This window comes from Rhineura floridana, chromosome 19 (assembly GCF_030035675.1).
Source record: "Rhineura floridana isolate rRhiFlo1 chromosome 19, rRhiFlo1.hap2, whole genome shotgun sequence".
Lineage (NCBI taxonomy): Eukaryota > Metazoa > Chordata > Lepidosauria > Squamata > Rhineuridae > Rhineura > Rhineura floridana.
The window spans coordinates 3,408,887-3,434,044 of NC_084498.1; the positions used below are offsets into that span (position 1 = coordinate 3,408,887).

Below are 25,158 nucleotides of genomic sequence, written 5' to 3' on the forward strand. Positions count from 1 at the left end.
GGAGTAGAAAAAGAGGAAGACCAAACAAGAGGTGGATTGATTCCGTAAAGGAAGCCACAGACCTGAACTCACAAGATCTGAACAGGGTGGTTCATGACAGATGCTATTGGAGGTCGCTGATTCATAGGGTCGCCATAAGTTGTAATCGACTTGAAGGCACATAACAACAACAACAACACAGATATATTTAAAACAACTGTTTTATAACCATGTGTTGTTGAGTAACTGAATTGAAGGGTCACATCCTCTCCTGTAAGAACAACTCCTTCAGCGACCAAACATGTCAGCCACTTGGGAAATTACATAGAATGCCTCCAACTGAGGCCCGGATGCCTTTAAAGGCCTTTGCTACTATCAGAAGCCCATTATGACAGGCATTCCTTTAAAGCTTGGGACTTTGCTACTGGCTCCTGGGTTTATAACAAGGGCTCCAGTGTTTTGAAGAGTGTGAGCTACAATTTGTTCGTCATGGTAATTATCCTGAGATTTCCAGAAGCGCTGGAAATATATGACACCCACTTTTGCCTCAAGGGGATGCAAGAGCTGGAACTTTTGGGGGGAAAGCAAATCAAAATATTTCCAGTGTTTACTTGACTATCAGTCTACCACTTAACTTGCTTTGTAGCCTTTGAATTGAGAAAAGAATGCACAAAACAAATTTGCACTCAGTTCGTTACACATGTTATAGAAACGAATTGGGAAAATGGATTCAACTAGGTATATGGGCGCCTTCTGGGAGGAAGGGCGGGATATAATTTTAGTAAATAAACAAATAATTTAATCAATAAATTCATTAATTGGCAATCACTCATGACCGAGTAAGATTGTCTTCCAAGATAAGGTCTTTAATGGTGGGTCCGTAAGTAACTGTGGAGGCCAATTCTGGATCCACACAGCCTCCCACAGTGAGGACATACATTTCCAGATGGAAGATGGTCGCAGTGAGGATTTGCTTGACGTGCCTTCCGCTTAGCTTGTTTGTCCCGTTCGCCCTGTACTCATGCTTCTTCAAAATCCACAACACCTTTGATAATAGCCGACCTCCAATTGGAACGCTCATGGGCCAAAACTTCCCAGTTCTTGATGAACACTGAGAATCAATAAATAAAATATCTGTGAAACAATCTTGTTTTTCAGCTACCAACTCCCCCATCTCCGAACAGGGAACAAATGAAAGAGCTATGCCTTAAATCTAATACAGCAGTTTGAATTGGTTTTTACTGAGAACTATGTAAATGGATCTCGATGCAGTTCTGACAGCCTTTGACAAATGAGTGGGTCTAGAGCCTTGGGGTTGTCTCCCAAGCCATTTTAGGTGGAGAACATGCATATTGCATGGGTTTTATCCTTGCTAGTATTGTTGAGATCACCCAAACTGGCTATTTCTGTTCACACAAACCCTGTTGCATCCCTCCGTGGGCCTGACCACCTGCATCTGTTTGTGTTCCAGCTTGAGTGAAAGTTTTTTTATGGTGAAAGGTGCTGCGTTATTCCTTCAGCAAGGAAACAGCCCACAAGGTCCACGGAGTCTGACTCACCTTCACAAACATGCAGGTAAGTAGCATTATGGAGAAATGCTTTTCTCGGGCAGTCATCATGACTTGGTCGTAATAACCTAGGTCAAACAAACATTTTTGGGGGAGGAGAGCTGGATAACAGTCTAAGGCAGAGATTGTCTGCAGACTGATTGTATCAGAAACATTTCTTCCTGGGCGTCATGGAAGGAAAGCTGGGTCCTACTGAGGAGAAACCAGCCTGTGGGACAGGGCACTACGTGGTGCTCTGTGGTTGGCAGCTGAAGTTCAGATTTCTCCTGCTCTCAGCAGCTCCACAGCCCCAGCCACCATGCCACAGAGAGAATTTTATCTTGCTGAGTTTGCATCATCAAATCGTTAAACCCAGACTCAATTTTTGGCTACATGCATCCATTTTCCTTCCATGCATGCACTATAAGACCTCTGACTCAGCGCACAATGGGCTAATGCGATGCAAATCTGAGCTCTGAGTTACAGGAGTATGGTGTGAGTGATCCTGCCTTGGACCTGCCAGAGGCTATTCTATGTGGCCCAGCTTGCTTGTTGCACTTAGGAAAAACTGACAAACAAGGCTAGGTGAACCAGTTGTTGGCCTGGGGTCACACTTACCTTGTCAGAGCCTGATTCAGTGGTAGAACACATACTTTGCATGCAGACTGTCCCAGGGAAAGTATCCGCTCTCGGAAGGGCTTGAGGCAGCAGGGCTGTAAAACACCCCTTGGAGAGCTGCCATTTCTGAGAGCACTCAACCAGCAGCCTGACCTGGTATTGGAACTTCCTAGGTTCTGCTATCACTTAATCTCTTCGAGGCAAGCAGGGTTTGCAGGGGATTTTCAAAGCAATGGGAAGTAAAGCCAACATTGTTATATACACACCTTTCTTGAGCCACATGGACTGCCGTGGAATATCACACAGCTTAGAGAATCAGGCAAAAGGCTTTATCTGTATGTACTGATAACTTTCTGCTTGTCGATCTGCAGGTGATTTGCCCCAACATCTTCAGGTGATGATCAATCTCCTTCGCTGTGAGGACAGGATCAAATTGGTAAGAGGGCTTGCTCATTCCTCACCCCCCACCCCCACCCGGTTTCTGGACCACGATCTCTCTGCAGTGCTGGACCTTTCTTACCAAAAATCTTTTTCAAAAAGGAGTTGCTTGTGAGCAAGTATGGCAGATCAGTAAAGCAAGCTTAAAATCCAGAGTGATCAGTGCAACATCTGAAGCAGGGCGCCCCTAAAAAGCCCCCAGCAGCTTGTGCTTTGTTTACATTCTAGGGAGGGGGAATGTGTAGTCCTCCAGCTGTTGTTGAACTCTCTCCCATCAGCCCCTTGCAGCCAACATGGCTAATGGTCAGGGATGACGGCAGTTGCAGTCCAGCAACAACTGGAGGTCCCCCACCTTTGCTTGAGAAATAATTTTCTTCCCTATGGCATCTCACTTTGGTAAGAGGGCAGGACAAATGTTTCAATTGATTGGATGGGGTGCAAGTTAATTTAAGCCATCCTCTCTTTTATCTCCTCGGAAACATGCTTTGGTAAAGTAACACACAGCTTGCGAGAATCTGAGGTATTGACATGAAGGATTGCCTTTCTCACTTGAACAGAGCAGAATGTGGGCTATTTGAGGCTGTTGTGAAGGAAGCAAACACTGAGGACTGTCTTGCTGGTTTTTAGGCTGTGCGTTTAGAAAGCGCCTGGACAGACCGAGTGAGGTACATGGTGGTCGTCTATAGCAGCGGGCGCCAAGATACAGAAGAAAATATCCTTTTGGGAGTAGACTTTTTAAGCAAGGAAAGGTAAGTGCAGAGTCCATGAGGACAGTTTGCTGGAGGAGTCGGAGCTCTTACAAAGGGATTGCAAGAGAAACTACACTCTTCAGCACGGTTGGTTGGTTGGTTTTATTTAAAGACTTCAGGTGTCAATGACACAAGTTGACAAGGGAGATAAAAGGTGTTCATGTAATGGGAAATGGCTGCTTTTTCCCAGCAAGAACACTCACCAGAAATCTGCGACTGTGAGCTAAGGCATACTACTGGGGGGGATGGTGGTACAATTGAAAAACATCTTAAAGATGTTAAAAAGTTTTGAACAGTTTTGAGTGACTATGAGTTGTGGGCTTAAAGCAGAGTTCCTGGTCTGCCATCAGGCTCTCTGAGTGACCTTCGCCTGCTCACTGTTTCTCAGCTCAACCTGCTTCACAAGGGGGTTGTGAAGATGAAATGGAGGCCCGGGGGATGGGAGGTGATCATGCGTGCTGCCCTGAGACCTTGGAGGAAGACGGGATAAAGCGAAATGAACAAATGCATAAAATATGTCAGTTGTTCTTTTTAGGGTTGTGTGTGTTTGAAGCCTGTCAAGCATTGTCACTTTGCTTTCTCCGTAGCAAAAGCTGCACCATTGGAATGGTCCTGCGCCTGTGGAGTGACACCAAGATCCATCTAGATGGTGATGGGTAAGAAATGAGAGCGTTGGTGGCTAGCAGAGGGAAGGCAGTGTGAGTGGGAGCAGGCCTGCTGGGAAGAGCCAACTTTATTCATTTTTAAGTTTTTAATGTATGCGGTATATGTTACTGTCAGGATGTGTCTTTTTATTATTTGCCAAAACCCTCACATTGTCAGTGAAGATTTTGTTGTTAGCAATAAAATGTTATATAAAGCTACTGAGAGCTTTGGCTATGAATCAGTTTATACACTTAAGGATGAGGGTGCATAGCCCTAGGAGCATTAGCAATGTTTTCATCATCAACAGCAGTGACTTGTGATGTGTAACACTGGGAGGACAGAGTGATTTCTTCTGTCTGTCTTTTTGCTAGTGGGTTTAGCGTCAGCACCGCAGGGAAGATGCATATCTTCAAGCCTGTTTCGGTCCAAGCAATGTGGTGAGTGACTTTTTTTTTTTTCTTCAGCAGCTGACTCTTTCCTCGTTTTCTTCCAAACAGCAAAACTGTACTCGGAGCTCCCTAAATTGGCAAACTCTTCCCCTTCCCCCCCACAGAATAACCACTGGACAGCTGCAATTGCTGCTGTTCTAGAAAGCCAGGACGACTCCTGGCAATAAATTACAATATAGTTTAGCTCAGAACCACTCTGCTCTGTTTAGAAAAAGCATCAGGGGGAAGCTAGATGTCCATGATGAATAAATTGGAGCCATTCCTCCTTGTCCATAGGAGCTGCCAGGCTGCAAACCCACCCTGACATTTTAGGTTTCTAAAGACTGGCTGGGAAGTTGAATTTCTGTTTCGCGGGAGAGCTTCCACCCTCTGGTGTCATGCTGAACCGGAGCACGAAGTCAGCATGGTAAATGATGGAGGAAGAGTGATAATGTGAGAAACGGGAGCAGCCGACAGGAAGAGAAAAGTATATAAAGGGTGCAGAAGCTTTGCAGTTGTAGAACATCAAGAAATGAAACGCATCCATTTTCATGAAACATCATTTCTGGCACCCTATCACCTTCTCCTGTACTCCACCTTATCGGGAACATAGGATAAAATATCCCAGGTTATACCAATCTTTATTTGGAACACAGGAAGCAGACTTTATCAGGTCTGTCTAGCCCAGGATAGTCTTTGCTCACTGGCAGTGGATGCCCAGGGTCTAGAGATGGAACTTGGGTCCTTCTGCGTACAAAGCGAGATTCTTGGCAGCGTCTGTCCCTCCCTTTTCTCTTCACCTCTGCAGCATTTATGTGTCAGCCCTTGCTTCCCAGCTTCCTTACCTGCTAATCCTAGAATTGCCAGAGGTGATGATCCATGATGCCTTGAGAGCAGTTTTCACACCCTGAGGTTACTGAGTGATAATTGCTACTGTCCTGTGAACAGCACAATGTGTGAAGCCACATGTTAATGGCTGCATCCAGTGCAGAGTTTTGCCTGAGGCCGACTGGAATGAGGCCACTTTTAAACTTGTCACTTTCTCTCTTGTTATCCTGTTAATGGCTACAGCTCACAGCACCCAGGGGACTTTGGCATAGTTGCTTACTTGGTGCTTCCAATCCGGCCCAAGATGGATCCTCCTGTCCCTGCTTTTCTTACATGCATAAACGAGTGGCACAAGGAGGACACTGTCCGTCTTAGGGCTGATGCAGTTATCGGCCCCGCCCCCAGTAGATTGTGCTCTTGCCCTGTACGCAACACTTTTACATGTGACCAAGGCCCAGTTCGTAGGTGCAAACCGTGGTGTGGTCCTCTTTGAGATGCAGCAGTGTAGAAACAGCCCTTTGTGCTGAGGTTGGCAAGGAGGGGTCCCGTGTACGGTTCCTGGAGTTTCAACCACCCCGATGCAAATTGTAGGGGGCGGGGGAGGCATTGCAGCAGTTTGGTTGACATTTCTGGAAAGCCCCTTTTCTGCCACCTCAGAAGGCTTTGCCTTTGTTACGGTTTGCTCTCGTGCAAGTTCTTTTTCATTCCCTCTCTCTCCTGCTGCTCCTGGGTCTTTGGCACTTGGGCTAAAATTTTCACTCTTTGGGTTTTGCCACTTGCAGGTCTGCCCTGCAGATTCTCCACAAGGCTTGCGAAGTGGCCCGAAGGTACAATTACTTCCCCGGTGGGATGGCGCTCGTCTGGGCCACGTACTATGAGAGCTGCATCGCTTCCGACCAGAGCTGCATCAACGAGTGGAACGCCATGCAGGACTTGGAGTCTACGCGCCCTGACTCACCAGCTTTATACGTGGACACGTGGGTCCTCCATGCTTGGTTTTCATCTGAGATTTCCCAGCAAGAGCTCCTATAGATAGCAGGGCTAAAGTTCTGTGATTAAACATAAAACCCATTCCCAGGCATGAATATACTTGTGCCTCTGCATCAGCATGTTTTCCCCCTCGCTTCCCACCCCCTGGATGGAACAGTGGAGAGCAAGGAGGGAATATTATATGTAGGATTTTAATGGGCACTTAGTGTAAGTGATCAAAGAAGGAGCAAGTTGCTGGGCCAAAAGAATTCTTACTGCTTAGCTACCCATTCAGTCTGCCTGAATCTTTAAAAGGCACTTCCTTTGTAGCCTGAGTTAAGCTTTCCTTTCACATGAGCACTAGCAACTTGATTGTTTTTGAAATAACAGCTGAGATTTGTGCCTTCCCAGAAAATGCTGCAAGCTCTTCTTTAGGAGTCAGGCCCCATGGTTTGCAGCCCCACAGATTCCTTCACTAGGAAACTCCCATTTCCCTTTTTCCTTTTCAGACCAACTGAGAGGGAGCGGGCAGAACGGCACATCAAGGCCAAACTCCGAAGTATTATGATGAGCAAAGATCTGGAGAACGTAACCTCGAAAGAAGTAAGCAGCGCCTTCTGTGGACCTGTTTTGTGACCACCTCATTCCTTGCTTTGCCTGACAAACACGTCTGCAGTTGTCTTGCGCTGAGTCCCATCATGTGTCCATCTTGGCCAATGCCTGTCAGTCTAACTGTATTCAGTATCTTTCCCAGGGACAAGGCAGTGTTAACACTGGCCTCTTCGTTCCTCCGGAAGGTTTCCTATTCCGACACAGATCAAGCAATTGTCTTGCCATCTTTCTGCCCAGTTTTTAAATAAATAAATAAATAACCAATTATTATTATTAATTTCCCTCTATTTCTGAGGCTCATGCTGTTACCATTGCTTATGTAGCCAAAATGACTAACATAAAATAAAAAATGGATAAATGTTGCTGAACTCCCAGCTCCCACCAGCCCCAGCCGGGATGGCCAGGATTATTATTATTGTTACTATTATTATTAGAACTTATTATCCGCCCTTCACCCAAAGGTCCCAGGGTGGGTTACAACACTTTAAAAACATAATTAAGTAGTCAGGGATTATGGGTGTTTTGGGTCAACAACATTTGGAGGGCTACAGATCCCCCAGCCCTTGTGGGTAGAGGCTCCTGGGCTCTTGGGATCTCGCTCCCAGGCCATGCCGCTTCTCTGCATCCCAGAAGTCATGAATAGCACCCTGGTATCATTTCAAAAAGAAAAATGTGGGCCCGCCACTGAATTCCTTGCCTCAGTGGTACCAGGATGGGGTAGGTGAGCACCTAGGAGTTCTTCAGAAGGCATCTTTGCTAAAGGTAGGGGCTTCAGTGTCTCCCCCCCAATACAGATAATTCTGTTTAGATAGTTTGAGTCCGGAGGGTGACTCTTCTGCTTCCTTTTCCCGCTCATGACATTCTGATGTAGTTCTTGCTGCTGCGTTGATGATCTGTTGCCACAGCTGAGGGGCTTCTCTGGATCCTGCACTTAGCCTTGGTGCCCTGGGAGGCTCCTCCCTTTGGTGTCATCGGCAAGGTGGCCCAGAGATGGCGCTGTCTCAGTGGTTAAGAACGTCCCTCCCGAACAGCTCTGAAAACAGGAATTCACAGTTTACTAAAACCTCCCTATTTCTGCCTTGGAGCCTGAAGGTACTTCTCTTTGTGCCTCTGTGTGACAACCTCAGTTCTGGGCTATGTGGTACGTAAGCAGCTACCTTTGTCCATCTAGGCCAGGATTGGCCTCAGGAAGGAGCTCGTGGTACCTGATCCTCTGAACTGGAGATGCCACAGACTGAACGTGGGACTTCCTTCATGCCCAGCAGTGACACCCTTCACAGCTGGTCCCCCTTCAGGTGTGGTCCTCCTTGCTCACCTGAGCACTCTTTCCCCGTGTAGATTCGGAACGAGCTGGAGAAGCACATGAGCTGCAACTTGAAAGAGTTCAAAGAATTCATTGACAACGAGATGCTGCTTATCCTGGGACAGATGGACAAACCCTCCCTCATTTTCGACCATCTGTACTTGGTGAGTAGCCAAGCGAGTGAGCCCAGCTAGTGAGCATCTTCAGGATTCTGCTGTTACTGTGTATCTTGACTCTGGTGTGGTTCTTCCAGGGTTCTGAGTGGAATGCCTCCAATCTGGAGGAGCTCCGGGGCTCTGGGTGAGTACCATGCTTTCCAGCTGCTCAGTTAACGGGTGAAGTTGCCTGCAAGTAACTAGCAAACGTTTCTGGATCAAGGACTGGGAAAATCCCTGGTGCTGGTGCCTGAAAGACTGGGGGGAATGCATCACTTCTGAGCCATGCCAGCAACTGTGCATTTTATGCCGGCTTTTTAACATTTGATGCTGGTCCTTAGGAATTAGGTGTTTATTTTTCTACCTTTAGTTTGGGCTAAAACTTGGTATTCCTGGGGGTGAATGCCAAGCCTCAGTCAGCAGCATCTTTGCTGCAGTGTTGTGCTGACCAGGAAGCTTTGTTATCTTCCTGTAACATGCGTAATTGGTCCTGACCAAAACAGTTGAGGTTTTGCTGCATTGTAACCAGGGGTATGGAAGAACAAAGGAGGTAGCTGGGCAAAGATTGTGTCAGGAAGGAGGAGAGAGAGGCGGCAAAGTTGCTAGTTTGATTTTTAATGAGTGATTTAGGAGGCAGAGTTTGAGGGGGTGTCACTTTTCCTGTTATGGGGTGCTGGTGCTGGGAGAAACTGCACCTGCAGAACTTGAAAGGAAGCTGAGCACTTTGCCAGAGCTTGGAAGTAATTCTTTACAAACAACGAATGACTTGTAATTTATTACTTTTTTGAGGAACGAGTGGGTAATTTCGTTACATTTTGCTTGTAATTTTCCTTTTGTAACGAGGAGCAATGTCGTTACTTTTAAGCTGTAACTATAACGTTTCCAGCGTTACTTTGGGGCGTTGCTTGGTGGGGAGCAGGGGAAGTCTTCTGCTCCTCTGATTTGTGGATAAAAATGTGCTTCAAATTGGGCTCCCTCGTGCTCTCTGGGTGGGTAGGAGGTGACGAGGGAGGAGGTGGAGAGTGAGACGGGAGTGGAGTGGAGAAAACAAATGTTTAAAAATGGACGGGAGTGGAAGGAGAAAGGAGCCAGAGGGCAAGGAGGCAGCGGTAGAATGGACATGAAGAACTGGCTGTGGAGGTGAGAGACGACGACGTGTGTGTGTGTGTTTGGCGTGCAAAGCATGTGTGGCGCACAAACCTTTGAGCAGTGGCTTCTGCCTCCCTCCCCACTTCTCCTCTCTTACCAGCGGAGAGATGCGAGCAGAGCCAAAAGCACTCTTTTGAGCAAGGGGCAGGCAGAAGTTGCCGCAGTAAGCGGCCAGGGTCCTAAACAGCTCCTGCTTCCAGTTTTCTTTTCTGCCCTTCCTTTCTTCCTAACAAGCAGGATGCATCTTTGTCTTGTGAGAAAGATATTCCCTGGAAGCTCTTTTGTACAAATCCTCCTCCCTATGGCAAATGCAAAGAGTTCCAAACAAGCACTTGTCCAGGCGCTTCTTAAAAATGATTGTATAGCTGACTTACAGTACAATATTTTGCAAGTCTCTCTTTATGTTTAATGGAGCTTACTCCCAGGAAAATCAAATTGGGTATAGGATTGTACTAATTAGGCAAGATAAGGACTGATAAGGACAGCCTTGAAGCTGTACCAATTTGGGGGCGGGGAGAAAAAGTATGACAGTATAGTACAAGGGTGCATCAATCTGGTCAAGGCAAGTAAAATTTGATCCATATAATACAAGGATTAACCTGCAATCCAGTACATGTCTACTCAGAAGTAAGTTCCATTGGGTTTAATGGGACTTACTCCCAGGCAAGTATATATTGGAGTGGTCCCACTGAACCCAATAAAGCTTACTTCTGAGTAGATGTATTGGATTGCAGCTTTAGTTTCCTTTTGCAGCTATTGTAATTCTGCCTTCTGTAACTTCACAGCAGCCCTGTGAGGTAGGTTAGGCTGAGAGTTAGGGACTGGCCCAAGGCAGCAAATAAGCAAAAACAATGTTGAGTAAATATTTAAAATATGCTCAGAGTATTTTTGTTGCTCTTTGTCTAGGCTTTGTGTGGGGTTTTTATGTTTACTGGCTCATAACTTCTTTTTGCCTGAGAATGTCATATTTCATACACATGTTCTTTTTTTAAAAAAATTGCCCAAATTCTGTGGTTGGTTTTTTTTTTACTTGAGTTCTTTGCATGGTTTAGGGGTGGCTTTGCAGGACATCAGGCTGTTATGGACAGCTGTGGGGCAGGTAGAAATGAAATAGAGTAAGCCTTTTTTGTATGGCAATACAATTATGGGGAAAGCTGTTAACATTCTGTCTGTCAGACATCTTATTACTTGTGTGTACCCCCTCTGCAGATTTACTTTTGATTTGTGAAAGCATGACCTTTGCCATTCCCTCTCCCCGCTTATCTTTGCAACAACCCTGTGAGATAGATAGCTTAGGCTGAGACAATATATGTACATAAACAGCAGTTGATAATTGTAGTTGGTACAGCATTAATATAGTCCCTGAAATTCTGAAATGTATTCTGGTGGAGTCCAGTCCTATATATGTCTACTCCAAATTAAGCCTCATTGAGTTAAATGGATAAGTATATAGAATTACCTCTGAAAGGAATGTGCTGTCAGACATAGAATTTAAGAGACATACTTTTCTGGATTTGTTTGAAACAGGTGGGTAGGTGGGAAGGGAGTTGTGTTAATCTAATTGGGTCTTCAACATAGTGCCCTCCAGATGTTTGTTGGACTAAAACTCCCATCAGTCTCAGACAACATAACGATGCTGAAGTTGGTTCCTAGTTCCCAGTTCCTTATTTGCTTGAAAGTTAAAAACACTAAAAAAGAAGAAAAGTTCACGGCTACAGCAACTCCAAGCCAAAGTTAATATGTCTCTGAACCCCAACATATATGTTGGGGTACCCTGTATCATATATTTCCGTGATCTGGAGACTCTCCTCGTCAAGAATAACAACAAATTTATTCGGTCAAAATTATCAGGCTTCTGAAATGCTCATAAATGCATAATGATGTCATAACATCATAAAAAATAAGTAACTGGGTGTGCCCACCCCTCAGTCTGTTCTGGGCCAGGACAAATCATACGCCCCAGGAAAGGGGAGGGTGTCTTACAAGATGCCAGTACTTCCCACCTGGCTCTTAGTTTCTGCTGGGCGCAGGGCACTCATAAGGTCATCTACGCAGAACTAAAATAATGAAGAGTAAGTAGAGAAAAATATGTAATTTGGGGTGACCACTCCAAATTCTGCTGTGGGCCACGAAACATCATTCACATGAGCAAGGGGGGGGGAGCTGTCCTCAATGAGATGCCACTGCATCCTGCCTGGAATGGATTTTCTTGTGGACACATGAAACTGATATGTGCATCTATGCACTACAAGCAGTGTAGAATATATACAAGGAACTGCAGGTTCCAACCCCAAAACATGCTTTGGGCACTACCATGCATCCAAGTACAAACATCCGAATATGTAGAGGAAAGAAAATAAGAAACTGGAATGCCCATCCTAAAAGATGATTTGGGGCACCACGTATCATACTTTCATGCATCTGGGAGAGTGTGTTCTGTGAGATGCCAGCCATGCATACTTTAGAGTGTCATCTATGAAATTACATCTTCTTCAAGAAATCATTGTTTGTTGACCCTGCCACGAGTCCTGTCACCAACATCAATGGCTTTTAAAAATAATAATTGAGCTATAACAAAGTAAGTAACAAGGAAGACCAATACAAAAATTTTAAAAATCCGCATAGATCATAAGCACTGGCATAGCATAGAGGACACCCTATCATTTTCTGGGCTGTTTGATTTGTTTTGGCCCAGAGAAGATTTTCTGGTGAACACCCCCGGATATTTCTTCTTTTCTTCGCTTTTTGTCTCTTGGTCGTGCGTAGATGCCCTTATAAATACCCTCAATCCAACAGAAACTCTGGGCCAGGTGGGAAGCATTGGCATCTTGTAGAAGACATCCTCCCCTTTTCTGGGGTGTGTGATTTGTCCTGGCCCAGACCAGACTGTGGGGTGGGCACCCTCAGTTATTTTTTTCTGCATATTTTTGTCCATTTTGGTTGTGCATAGATGTCCTTATCCCTGCCCTGCGCCTAGCAAAGCTGTGGGGCAGGCAGGAAGCAGTGGCGTCTCATAGAGGACAGCTTCTCCTTTCTTGGGCTGTATGATTTGTCCTGGCCCAGAGCAGATTGTGGGTGGGCACCCCCAGTTACTTATTTTTTCCTGTGTGTTTTTGTCTATTTTGCTTTTGTGTAGATGTCCTTATCCGTGCCCTGCACTCAGCAGAAGCTCTGAGCCAGGTGGGAAGCACTAGCATATCATAGAGTACACTCCCTTTTTTCCTGGGGTCTATGATTTTTCCTGGCCCAGAGCAGATTTTGGGGTGGGCACTTCCTGTTACATTTTCCTTCATGTTTTTGTCTATTTTGGTGTTGTGTAGATACCCTTCTTCTTCTTCTTCCTCTTCCTCTTCCTCTTCTTCTTCTTCTTCTTCTTCTTCTTCTTCTATCGTGCCCTTCCTCCCAGCAGGTGCCCTGCACCCAGCAGAAGCTCTGGGCTACACAAGCAGCACTGGCATCTCACAGGGCACACCCTGTCATTTCCTTGGATGTATGATTTGTCCTGGCCCAGAGCAGATTTAGGGGTGGGCACCCTAGTTACTTTTTTTGTTTTTGTATGCTTTTATCTAATTTGGTTTTGTATAGATGTTCTTATCCGTGCCCTGCACCCAGCAGAAACTCTGGGCCAAATGGGAAGCAGTGGCACGTCATAGAGGACACCTTCCCCTTTCCTGGGGTGTATGAGTTGTCCTGGCCCAGAGCTGATTTTGGGGTGGGAACCCTCAGTTACTTATTTTTTATGATTTTATGACATCATTATGCATTTATGAGCCTGATAATTTTGATTGAATAAATTTATTGTTATTTTTGACAGGGAGAGTCCCCAGATCATAGCGATATATGATACAGGGTACCCCAACATATATTTTGGGGTTTAGAGACATGTTAACTTTCCTTTGGAGTTGCTGTAGCTGTGAACTTTAATTGTTTTTTAGTGTTTTGATCTTTCAAGCAAATAAGGAATTGGGAACCAACTTCAGCGTCGTAACAACATAACCAGTTATCAGGGATGATGGAAATTGTAGTCCTACAACATCTGGAGGGCACCATGTTGGCTATCCCTGGTCTGTAAGGCCCCACAAGTAACTTTTGTTGTTTGTTGCAATACATACAAGAACATAAGAAGAGCCTGCTGGATCCAACCAGTGGCCCATCTAGTCCAGCATCCTGTTCTCACAGTGGCCAATCAGATGCCCTAAAGGGAAGCCCAAAGGCAGGACCTGAGTGCGCAAGCAGCACTCTCCTATTTCCAGCACCTGATATTCAGAAGCATCCTGTTTCTGACAGTGGAAGTAGAACATGACCATCATTGCGAGGTGCCGCTGATAGCTTGATCCTCCATGGATTTGTCTAATCCTCTTTTAAAGCCACCCAAGCCGGTGCCCACCATTCCTTCTTGTGGTAGCAAATTCCATAGTTTCACTATATGCAGGAGAAGGGATGACATTTATTCTGGTGGATTACTTTTGATATGTGCATTTTCTGTTTACCTGCATTATGTCTCTTAAGTTCTACTTCTGACAGTTCAGTGGTGCATACATGTCCATCCAATGGGTTCAGTGGGACTTACTTCCTGGTAAGTATGTACAGGATTAAGTTACCTCTAAGTTACACTGTTGACAAAAAAAATTATAAAGGCAACTAGTAAAGTACTAAAGTTTGCATTTTTCTTTGATGATAGGGGATTGCTATGTTGATCAAAATGTGGCCATAGGCCAGATAGGCGACACAGAAATTAAAATTTATTATATTATTATTTATTATTTTAGTTGAAAGGGGAGGGCTGCTGTGGTGTTTTTTGCAGCACAACGCAGGCATGCCTTCAAGCGCCACAGTAGAATGCCTGTTCAGTACTGGTGGCAACGTAATGACTGTAGAAAGACATTCCTTGTCTGATGTGCCCTTTGAGCATCTTGTTCTTTTGAGACATGACAGAAATTTATTGTAAAAGTAACATTTCAAGTGTTAAATTTGATTTCAAGTGAATTATATGTGTGTTGAGGTATCTTCATTGCTGGGGGTGGGATGGGGGGGATGCGCGATTCTGTTATGCCATTCTGTTAATCTTATGGATAAAAAAAAATGTTTTACTACCCTCTGTGTGTGTGTGTGCTTATTTTTAATGTTGTTTTAGGCTACTTAGATGTGCAGCAGCCAAGGCCAGCACCTTGTAGGCAATTGTTTTTTAAAAAGTAACTGAAATGTAATTGTAGTGATTACTTTTGAGTAAAAGTAATCCGTTACTTTCAGAACAATTGCAGTTGTAACGGTAATTACTACTTTCTTGGGCCATGTAACTGTAACTATAAATTATTACTTTTTAAAAGTAATCTTCCAAGCTCTGCACTTTGCCAAAAACCAGTGTCTGAGCTCTGCAACTTTTGCACGAAACCTTCTGCATGCTCGGGGGGGGGGAGGCAGAGAATGATCCAGAGTGCATTACATGTGAGATCCTGGTCACTTCACCTATGAAATAAGATTAAATGCACATTTTCTTTCCTGTGTAAAGTGTTCCTGACGCTGGTCTGCACAGTGAAGACTCCACAGAAATGATATTCAGCAGGGGAGATTTGTTAAGTCAGGTGCAATCTCTGAAGTGGGTTTGTAAGGTTTCGCTTAGTGGTATTTAGGATTAACTGAAACACAAGCTGCTAGCCCTCCAAATGGCATCGAACTACAAAGAGCTGAGTGCTCTGGCTCCAGTCATTCATGGTTGCCTGGGCAGCTGCTGCAGCAAGATTCTTACTGAGCTCTGGGCCTAGTTTATTCTTCACAGCCAGGTGCCCTCCAGATGTTTTGGACTATAACTCCCACCGGCCCCAATATCATACAGTCGTGCTGGCTGGGACTGCTGCAAATTGTAGTCCAAAGCATCTAGAGCAGCCTTTCCCAACCAGTGTGCCTCCAGATGCTGTTGGACCACAACTCCCATCAGCCTCAGCCAGCATTGCCAATGGTCAGGAAAGATGGGAATTGTGGTCCAACAACATCTGGAGGCACACTGGTTGGGAAAGGCTGATCTAGAGGGTACTAGGTCATGGAAGACTGGCTTAGTGGAACGGGCTTTGTTTTGTCGTCTTGTGAGAGGTAGGGTAGCGAGACCAGTGAGGAATTGTGGGAGCCATCCGCCAGGTACTTTGGCTCTGGGCCTGTTTCACAGAGGCTTTACTTTGCTCCTGAGTAACTTTTGTTCATTTCGGTTGAGCTTTTGCAGGAGAAATGGTCCAGCTCTCAAACGACAGTGTGGAAAGCCTGGGCTGTTGTGTGGGCTTACTCTGCCAAAGTGCAGGAAACACGTGCAACATGTTGTGGTGGTACAGAATTCACCTTTCTGAGGAGTTTGGCTTTTATTTTAAAAAAATGAATGAGTGGTTTCTTGCCCTTATGGCTGCTGAAAATTGCTTGAATGTGTCTGGGCAATGCCTGCTGGAATAACAATTGCCAAAGGGTAGCTGATCAAGGGTTCTAGATCTCCCAGGAGAGCATCAAGGTGCAACATAGTTCCCTGTCCTACCCCATAATGAGCAAAACAAGAATATATTATGCAAATAAGAAAAATGGCAGAATAAATTATGCAAATAAGGGCGAAACAGGCAAATGTTTGCATATGCCATATAGGCCACAGAGCTGAGATTTTCCTGGCGCAGAATTTCCTCTTTTTTTAGCGCAGAATGGCTATAGGTCTGGCAATGGCCTTGTTCCAGGGAGGGGTTTATTTATTTATTTATTTATTATTAAACTGGTATACCACCCCATAGCCAAAGCTCTCTGGGCGGTTTACAATAACTAAAAACAAATACAATTTAAAATACATCTTTTAAAAAACAATTTAAAACACAATTAAAAAATTTAAAACAATATAGAACACATGCTAAAATGCCTGGGAGAAGAGGAAAGTCTTCACCTGGCACCGAAAAGATAACAGTGTTGGCGCCAGGCACACCTCGTCAGGAAAATCATTCCATAATTTGGGGGCCGCCACTGAGAAGGCCCTCTCCCTTGTTGCCATTCTCCAAGCTTCCCTTGGAGTAGGCACCCGGAGGAGGGCCTTTGATCTTGAACGTAGTGTACGGGGGGGTTCGTATCAGGAGAGGCGTTCCATCAGGTATTGTGGTCCCAAGCCGTGGAAAGAGATGCTGTTGTTTCCCCCTCCACCCCCCGCCCTCCTTAAGACCACAATCTGTTTCATCCTTACAGCGTTGACTACATCTTAAACGTCACAAGGGAGATCGATAATTTCTTCCCTGGCTTGTTTGCGTATCACAACATCAGAGTCTATGACGAAGAAACGACAGACCTCCTTGCCCACTGGAACGAGGCCTACCATTTTATAAACAAAGCCAAGTAAGCTGATCGGCAGAAGCAACATTTTTACCGTATGCCTGTCTATGGGAGCGGTGAGGGAATCCTGTTCTGGATGCTGAGAGAGCCTCACTGTGGTCCATCTAGCTCTGCCTGCATCAGGAGGGCAGCCAGATGTGCCAGAGAAGCTTACAAGAAAGGCAAGACGGCAATAGTCATTCTTCGATAGTGGTTTCCCCTGATCTGGAAATCAGAGTTATCCTGTTGCTGGATATGGAGATTCCATTCCTAACTCTTTTGGCTGGTAATATTTAGCCCTCATATGGCACTTAGGAACGTCCCGGCTCCTTTCTATACATTATCTCAGTAATTCTTACAAAACCTTTGTAAGGTAGGTCAGCGGTCTCACTCCCGTATTGCGTATGGCAGACCCAACTGTTTCCTGGGCAGCCCTCAGCTGTTAGGGCTACACCAGCATTCAGTCCCTGTGATAGCTGCCAACCGGCCTGTCCCCTAGATCACTTATGGCAGTGGCTTGGGAAGAGTTTCACGTTAACGATTTGGAGCCAGATGAGACCTGTTGGCTGTACATAGTGCCTTCCAACCCTCTGCATAGTTCGTTCTCACCCCTGCCCTGTAAGGAATGTCCACATAGTCCCCACTTACAGAGTTGGAGAGAGATGGATCTGCCTTAACTGCCTGCCTTAATTCAGGTCTGGCCCCTGCTTTTATCTGCTCGGCAGGGCTTCATGCTAGTGGTTGTTGTTACGACCCCCCTGCAGTGTTGTTGAGCAGGGGAAGTAGCTTTGCCTCTGCTTTTTAAAGACGTGCTTGCTTAACAATCTTTGTTCACAGCAGCTTTGAAGTATCCCAGCTTGTGCTGGAGCTGAGCCCTGTAGAACCAAGAGCAAGCGTCCCTCCCGCCCAAGAGCTGCCACTCTTCTCCCTCCCCCCTGCAGGAAGAACCACTCCAAGTGCCTGGTCCACTGCAAAATGGGCGTGAGCCGCTCTGCATCAACAGTCATTGCTTACGCCATGAAGGAATTCAGCTGGTCCTTGGAGAAAGCGTACAGTTATGTGCAGCAGAAGCGCAGCATTGCCAGGCCGAACTCTGGCTTCATGAGGCAGCTCCTGGAATACGAAGGCATTTTGGATGCCAGGTAAGGCAGCCCTTGTGGAGAAAAGCTGGGGTGGGGGGTGAGGGAAGGGCTGGCCCTATCCTGCCCCGTTCCTCTGAAATGGTGGTGCTCAGAACGCATCTACACATTCAGAAAAAACAGCTGGTGTAGCCTTCAGGGATTGTACCGCTCAAAAATGCTAAAGAGCTTCACTGGTGACCGGTCCGTTTCTGAGTTTGACTCAACGTTTTGACATTCAGGTCCTGTGCAGTTTGGGGCCTGAGTGTCTAAAATGAATCCCTGACCTGTTACACGTGCATGTGGGAATTCCTGCGTGTGTCCAGCCCACGTGTGACCCCACGGACACATACTTTGCATGAAGGAGCAACGCAAGCAAGGCCAGTGGGCTCCACTGTAATGGACCAAGGGGGTGCCCTGCCCACAGGCTCTGACCTAACAGTTCCCCACATCAAGCGATGTGTACTTTGAAGTCAACTAGTGCAGCACCTCTGCTGTGCTGAGCTTGTGAGGCAGGGGGCAACCCCAGAGAGGCCCTTACCTGGCACTTGGTTTCCTACCTTTCCTGGTGCCGGGCAAAGATCTCTTTTAATTCTCCTGGGCATTTTAAGTTTTTATGCTATGCTTGTGATTCATTCTAATCTGCTGCTTTTAATTTTTAGTTGCTGTCTTCATTCTGATTTTGCGTTGTGGTTTGTTCTTACATTTTAATTATTCTCTTCTTCCTTGTAAATGCCCCTGGAGATAGGATTGAAGGGCAGTATAAAAATACTGTAATAATCACTCCTTCTAATAGTAAACTCAGGTGTGGAGTGCTCACAGAAATAGAGTCAAGAGGGAGGTGTTAACATGCTTGGGGGAACCCTGAGGTTTGTAGTTTTTTTTTACAAAAAGGAAAAAAACACAAGCAATTTAGCAAATAATCCCCCCCAAAAAACCCAGCCACAGAACACTGAATGGTGTGTGTGTGAGAGAGAGGGAGAGGGAGAGTATTGAAGGGTAGAATACAAAATAAAAGGTGGAATATAGATCTCATGTTTGAACATTGTCTTGAGCATAAAATGGAGAAAAAGCACACTTTCCCTGAGGGAAATGGTTGGGCTGTCACCCTTCTCCCCAATGTGCTACCTTTCCATGGGTAAAGATTTTGGGACAGGCAAGTGACATCCCATTACTCTCTCTCTCTCTCTCTCTCTCTCTCTCTCTCTCTCTCTCTCTCTCTCTCTCACACACACACACACACACACACACACACACACACACACACACACCCTTCTCAGTGCAAGTCCCAACACAACTGCACTAAATGCTATTCTGAGGAACTGGGTTTTTTAAAAAAAGAACACTGTGCATAGCTTCTTAGTTTCAAACTAGATGGTAAAACATTTTTCAGCATCTGAAACCTTTTGCAGGATAGAGGCTGTTACTGGGTACACAGTTGTGACTAGCAGGGAAACCAGGTGCGAGATTTGAACTGTGGACCTATGGCTTAGTGGTAAAGCATGTGCTTTGCATGCAGAATGCTCCAGGTGCAGGCCCCAGCATCTCAGTCTTGGGCTAGGAAAGACCCCTGCTGGAGTCCTTGGAGAGCCCCTTCCAGTCAGTGTAGACAATGCTAAGGGGTGACTGATCAGTGGTCTGACGTGATCTAGAGTACCTTCCTGTGTTCACCTTCTCAGCCAGGGGCTTCCTAGAAGTCTGCTTGTTCTCTTAGTTTGGGTGCTACAATAGCTGCAGATCAGTTGTCAAAGATTATGGTTTCGATCTAGCAGAGACAGGGCTGTGGAGTCGGTATGTCAAACCTTTGACTCCTCTATTTTTCTACTCTCTGACTCTGATTCCTTCATAAATGGCAAATTTTATCTTGGAGTTGGAGTCAGTACATTTCTTCCGACTCCACCCAAAATTGCTTCTGACTCCGACTCCATAGCCCTGAGCAGAGACTACTCTTCGTACCTAACTAAGCAGCTGGAGAAATTCACATCTGCTGGGCCTTGTCCGTTAGTGAATTTGGATGGCTACATGACTAGTTTGCTATCCCTACAAATCTACTTTGCCTCACTGCGGTGCGGGGACCATTCCTGTGACAGCAGGAGGTGGTTGTGGCCCTCTGGTTTGCCGGTTTTCCCTCTCATAGTGTGGTTTTGCCTTCGCCATGCAGAGTTCTCATCAGGAGGATGACTATAAACTGCTGTCTCAGGCCCAGCAACGGTTGTGGTCCCTGCTGGCTGCCCGCGTGCTAAGCATGTCTGGTCACTGGAGAAGCTTCCCTGTAAATCGCTGCTGGGGGAAATGGTTGTCTCGGCACACTTCCCTGCTAAGAAACCAACTTTTCTTGCATGTTTCTTGTAGCATTACAATGTCATAATGATGAGGCCGCTGTGGGTGCTGGAATGGAGGAACCAAATGGCACCTGGTCCAAGCTGAGCTAGCGGAGGTGGGTTCACTGTATCACCTCTCCCTCTGCTGCAAGCCAGGTGGGATAGCTGACGGTGAAGGCAGGCCAGTGGGAGAGGTCACGCCAAATGACAGTCCATGCTTGGCCAGTGGTTTGTTCTCTTGGGTTACCTGTGGCACTTGATGACTGTCTCTCTTTTGGCCGAGTGGATCACTAGCTGCATTCCTTCTGCACTTGTTGCTGTATTGGTTTTCCACCAGTGCTTGTTCCTGTGCGGAAGGAAAACAGAACATGAAATTGCATTCCATCCCTTGATACTTTTCCTACTTCCCCCTGTCTTAGATTGTTAACACTTTGGGGCAGGCCCTTACCTCTTGCAGATGCTGCTCTCTAAAGTGTTATGTGCAGTGATAATATATAATAATAATAATAATAGTAATAATAATAATAATAATAATAATAAAATTTATTTATGAGTCGCCTATCTGGCCGAATTAACGGCCACTCTAGGCGACGTACAATAATACAATAAATACAATATAAAATAGATAAAACCATCAATCATCTAACCCACTCTTCCAGTTGCTAACATGTTAACAGCTAACCCATCCCAGAAATCCTATAGGCCTGCCTGAATAGCTTGGTCTTCAAGGCTCGGCAGAAACCAATTAAGGAGGGGGCATGATGAAGATCAAACGGGAGGAAATTCCAGAGGGTGGGGGCCACAATTGAAAATGCCCTCTCTCTGGTCCGTACTAGCCTTGCTGTTTTAGTTGGTGGAACCGAGAGGAGGTCCTGTGTGGCTGATCTCGTCAGGCGGCATAATTGGTGATGCTGGAGGCGCTCCTTCAGATAAACTGGGCCGAAACCATATAGGGCTTTAAAGGTCAAGACCAACACCTTGAATTGGGCCCGGTAAACAATTGGCAGCCAGTGTAGATCTACTAACACCGGAGTGATGTGATCACGACGACGGCTGTTCTTAATCAGCCATGCCGCCGCATTCTGTACCAATTGTAATTTCCGGACCGTTTTCAAGGGTAGCCCCACGTAGAGCACATTACAGTAGTCTAAGCGAGAGGAGACCAGGGCATGTATCACATATATACTAATTATTAATACTAATAATGCCCCTTCAGAACTAACTGGTGCTGTTGGCCTTTACTCATGCAAATGTGACCAGGGTATTTTTTACAAGTAGCTGGAACAAGACCCAAGAGTCGCCATCCGCAGTGAGAAATGCGTGTCGAAATTTCTCTCTATTGAGATGCGTAGCAAAGTTGCGTAGCGCTGTGGAACAGAGAGTATTGAGCGAGCTGTGTGTGTGTGTTTGAATCTTTGCTAAGATTCTACCTTCCCTGCAAATTAGTCAGACAGAGACTTTAAGCTTTAAAATAAGAAACAACTACTTTATTCTGGAAGTACATGCTTGATAGGAAAGAGTTCTATATCTAGCTTAACTGGCTATACTGGAGCAGCAAGCACTGGTCCCAGTACTCGCCCTCATCCTGGTTGAGAGGAGAGACAAAGAGAAGATGTCTGCTCCCCTCTCGAGAGAAAGAGAACACAGAGAGAGGCGGGAAGGAACTGGGATTCAACATTCCTTTGCTTATCAGCCTAGCAGGAAGGGAAGAGATGGCAGGATCAAAGGGATAGGTATAGCCTCAACCAGCAAGAGGTCTAGCTCTCTCTAGCTACCCTTATTAACCCCATGCAGCCTCAACCCACCAAGTTGGAGTTGAACCTCATACATTCCAACACCCCTTCTCAACGAGAACCTGGTTTATTCTACAAGGTACATCTTGCCTCGTCGTTTCTGGTGTCGGACTTTGCCCAATGGTTTGGTCAAAGCATCAGCTGTCATCTCTTCTGTTGGACAGTAGGTCATCTCTAGAAGTCCTTTCTCTCTTATGTCCTTCAGGTAGTGGAACTTCACATCAATGTGCTTCATGTGAGAACTTTGCCCTTCTGATTCCACGAGTCTTATGCAGGCTTGATTGTCCTCAAGTATTCTGATAGGCTCTGGTTCAGATACGCCCAAGTCTCCCAGAAGCTTGCGTAGCCACAGCATTTCCTTGCATGCCTCATCAGCTAATACGTACTCAGCCTCAGTAGATGAATGTACTACAGTCTCTTGCTTTCGACTTGTCCAGCAGATAAGTGACTGCCCATAGTAGAACAAGTTTCCACTGGTTGACTTACGATCTTTGGTGTCTCCAGCCCAGTCAGCATCAGCATATCCTAGAAGCTTAGGATCTCAAGTAGCTGATAGCTTTAGTTTCAAGTTTGCAGTGCCCTTCAGATATCTTGCCACTCTCTTGACTGCTTCCCAGTCTTTCTTGGTTGGCAAGCTGGTTTTTCTGCAAAGGTATCCCACTCCTACCGCCACATCTGGTCTGGTTATTGTGCTGATGTATAGGCGTTTCCCTATAGCTTGTCTGCACCTTTTGTTGTTTTCCCAGGGTTGATTGTTCTGGTCTGGTTTCAAGCATCCTACTTCCATTGGTGTAGGTGCTGGATGTGCATCCTTCAGTCCTAGACTCTCAAGTAGGTCTTGAATCGTTTGTTTTTGGTTTAGAAGAAAGGATCCATCGCCCTCTCTTTCAATTTGTATGCCAAGGTAGTATGTGATGTCACCTAGATATTTCACTTCAACTTCCTTGCTTAGATTATTTACTAACTCTTGCTTGTGGATTCTCATAAGCCAATAGTAAATGATCTGCATAGATCAAAATATAAGTCCATTTGTTGTTCTTGAATCTGCTATAGAGGCATTTGTCTGCTTCGCCTCTTTTATAGCCTTGTTTCAAGAGCATTTGGTTCAGTTTGTCATTCCATGCTCTAGCAGCTTGTTTTATTTCTAGTTGCTCTACTTGCATCTTCTTGTTGGCAGCGACACTCAGGAGTGTCCTGATTGTTGTATGCTTGACTACAGCTTCAGTATCTTTCCAGGTCTCTGGCTCTGGAAGTTCACCAGCTCTTGCCAGGTAGGACAGTCTCAGTGGAGGTACACCTCTGTTGGTGTGGTTAGAGCGTCTTGGTACAGGACTCTCTGCTGCCCCTTCTGGCTGTGCAGGTTGCCCTTTTTGCTCTGATTCCTCACTGTCCTCCAGTGCTGGCATGTTGCTGTAATCTGTAGTACGGTATGGTATTTCTACTTTATCTTCTTCACTGTTGTGGTCTTGGGATGGTGCGCCTTCTGGTTGGAATGCACCGTGACCTTCATCAAAGTAGACAGCTCTTTGGATTTCAACCCTTTCTGTTTTGGGATTTAGGATTCTGTATCCCTTTTGTTTTGAAGAATATCCAACGAAGATTCCTTCCTTTGTAGTGTTGTCCAATTTGGTTCTCTTCTGGTGTGGAATGTGACCATACACTTTTGATCCAAACACCTTTATATGAGCCAAACTGGGTATGCGCCCATACCATAATTCGAATGGAGTCTTCTTGCCATTCACCTTTGTTGGCAAACGATTTTGTAGATAGGTGGAAGTATACACTGCCTCTCCCCAATGCTTCTGTGGGAGACTGGCATCCTCCAGCATGGATCTCACCATCTCAATAACGGTTCTGAATTTTCTCTCCAAGACTCCGTTCTGTTCTGGGTTGTGGGGTACAGTGGTTTGATGCTCAATCCCATTTTCAAGCAGAAACTGCTTGGTAGCATGTGACATGTACTCTCCCCCATTATCAGAACGTATAATCTGTGGTTTTCTCTGAAATTTAGTGGTCACCATTGCCACATATTCTCTGAGTTTCTGAAGCATTTGCCCCTTCTCCTTCAACATATATGTCACAGTGAATCTTGAATAATCATCAATAAAACTCACAATATATTTGTTTCCACCAGTTGAAGTGATTGGCATTTCACAAATGTCACTGTGAATCAACTCTAGGGGCACTTAGTCGTCCTTTCACTCTGCTCAGGAAACCTTGGTCTCGTCCCTTTAGCTTTAACACAGCAAGTACATGTCCCCTTTTCTTGGCAGGGTTCAACTTTCACGCCTCTTACTAAATTATTATTTTGAAGGGTATTTATCTTTGCAATGTCTCTATGCCTTAATCTCCGATGCCATAAATGTAAACAAGACTTGTTACAGCATTCTTTCACAACATTAACTTGTGGACTTTCCTGATCCACTTCATACATGCCTTTTCGCTTGGTAGCTATGCATAAAATTTCACCATCTCTACAAATTATGCAAGAATCTTGTTCAAATAGCACTTTGCATCCATTGTTTGTAGCTTCACTAACAGACACTAGGTTGTTTGAGATCCCTGGGGTCCAGAGCGCATTCCTGAGATAAATTTCCTCAGTGCCGCTTGGAGTCTGGCAAAACAGCTTAGCATCTCCCCGCGCCTTTATGGGCAGGACTCTCGAGTCAGCCATTCTAACTGTGCATATGGGGTTAAATCTTCAAACAATTTTTTTTCTTTTATTAGATGAGCACTTGCTCCTGAATCAATAAAGAATTTATTGTCATAATATTTTTCAACATGAGTTACTTGAAAGCCTTTTGCACTTTTCTTTTCTGTCCCTTTAAATTCTTTATTTCTTTCAGGCTTCCCTTTCTTATCACATTGGTCTTTAAGGTGTTTTTCTGAATTGCATAGATAGCAACGCTTGGCTTTCACACCTTTGGATTCCCTTTGTTCCCGAAATCTGCATCTTACTGCCTGTCGGCTAGAAGCTTGGCCAGTTTGTTTACTTAGGAAAGAGGAGAGCTGTAACTGCTCTCTCACTTCTGAAATAATCTCGTGTAGAGTTTTGTTTTGTTGTTGCATTATAAATACAAAAGTCTCCATATAATTTGGAATAGAATCCAGAAATAATGCAACCTGTACATTTTGGTCCAGCTGCGTTCCCTTGGATTAACACCATAAATTTAGTAAGATGTTCCT

General features: G+C 45.3%; 1 protein-coding gene across 2 annotated transcripts in view; it reads left to right on the forward strand.

Moving 5' to 3' along the window:
• SSH1 (slingshot protein phosphatase 1) overlaps positions 1–25,158 on the forward strand; it is a 77,015-nt gene that overhangs the window by 36,914 nt on the left and 14,943 nt on the right. For both annotated transcript variants that reach the window (XM_061602435.1, XM_061602436.1), the window contains 11 exons: positions 1,451–1,554; positions 2,516–2,580; positions 3,210–3,331; positions 3,919–3,987; positions 4,348–4,413; positions 6,015–6,209; positions 6,711–6,804; positions 8,152–8,280; positions 8,370–8,416; positions 16,618–16,764; positions 17,682–17,882. In XM_061602435.1, coding sequence (XP_061458419.1) covers positions 1,451–1,554; positions 2,516–2,580; positions 3,210–3,331; positions 3,919–3,987; positions 4,348–4,413; positions 6,015–6,209; positions 6,711–6,804; positions 8,152–8,280; positions 8,370–8,416; positions 16,618–16,764; positions 17,682–17,882 — 1,239 coding nt within the window. The remainder of the gene's footprint in view (positions 1–1,450; positions 1,555–2,515; positions 2,581–3,209; positions 3,332–3,918; positions 3,988–4,347; positions 4,414–6,014; positions 6,210–6,710; positions 6,805–8,151; positions 8,281–8,369; positions 8,417–16,617; positions 16,765–17,681; positions 17,883–25,158) is intronic.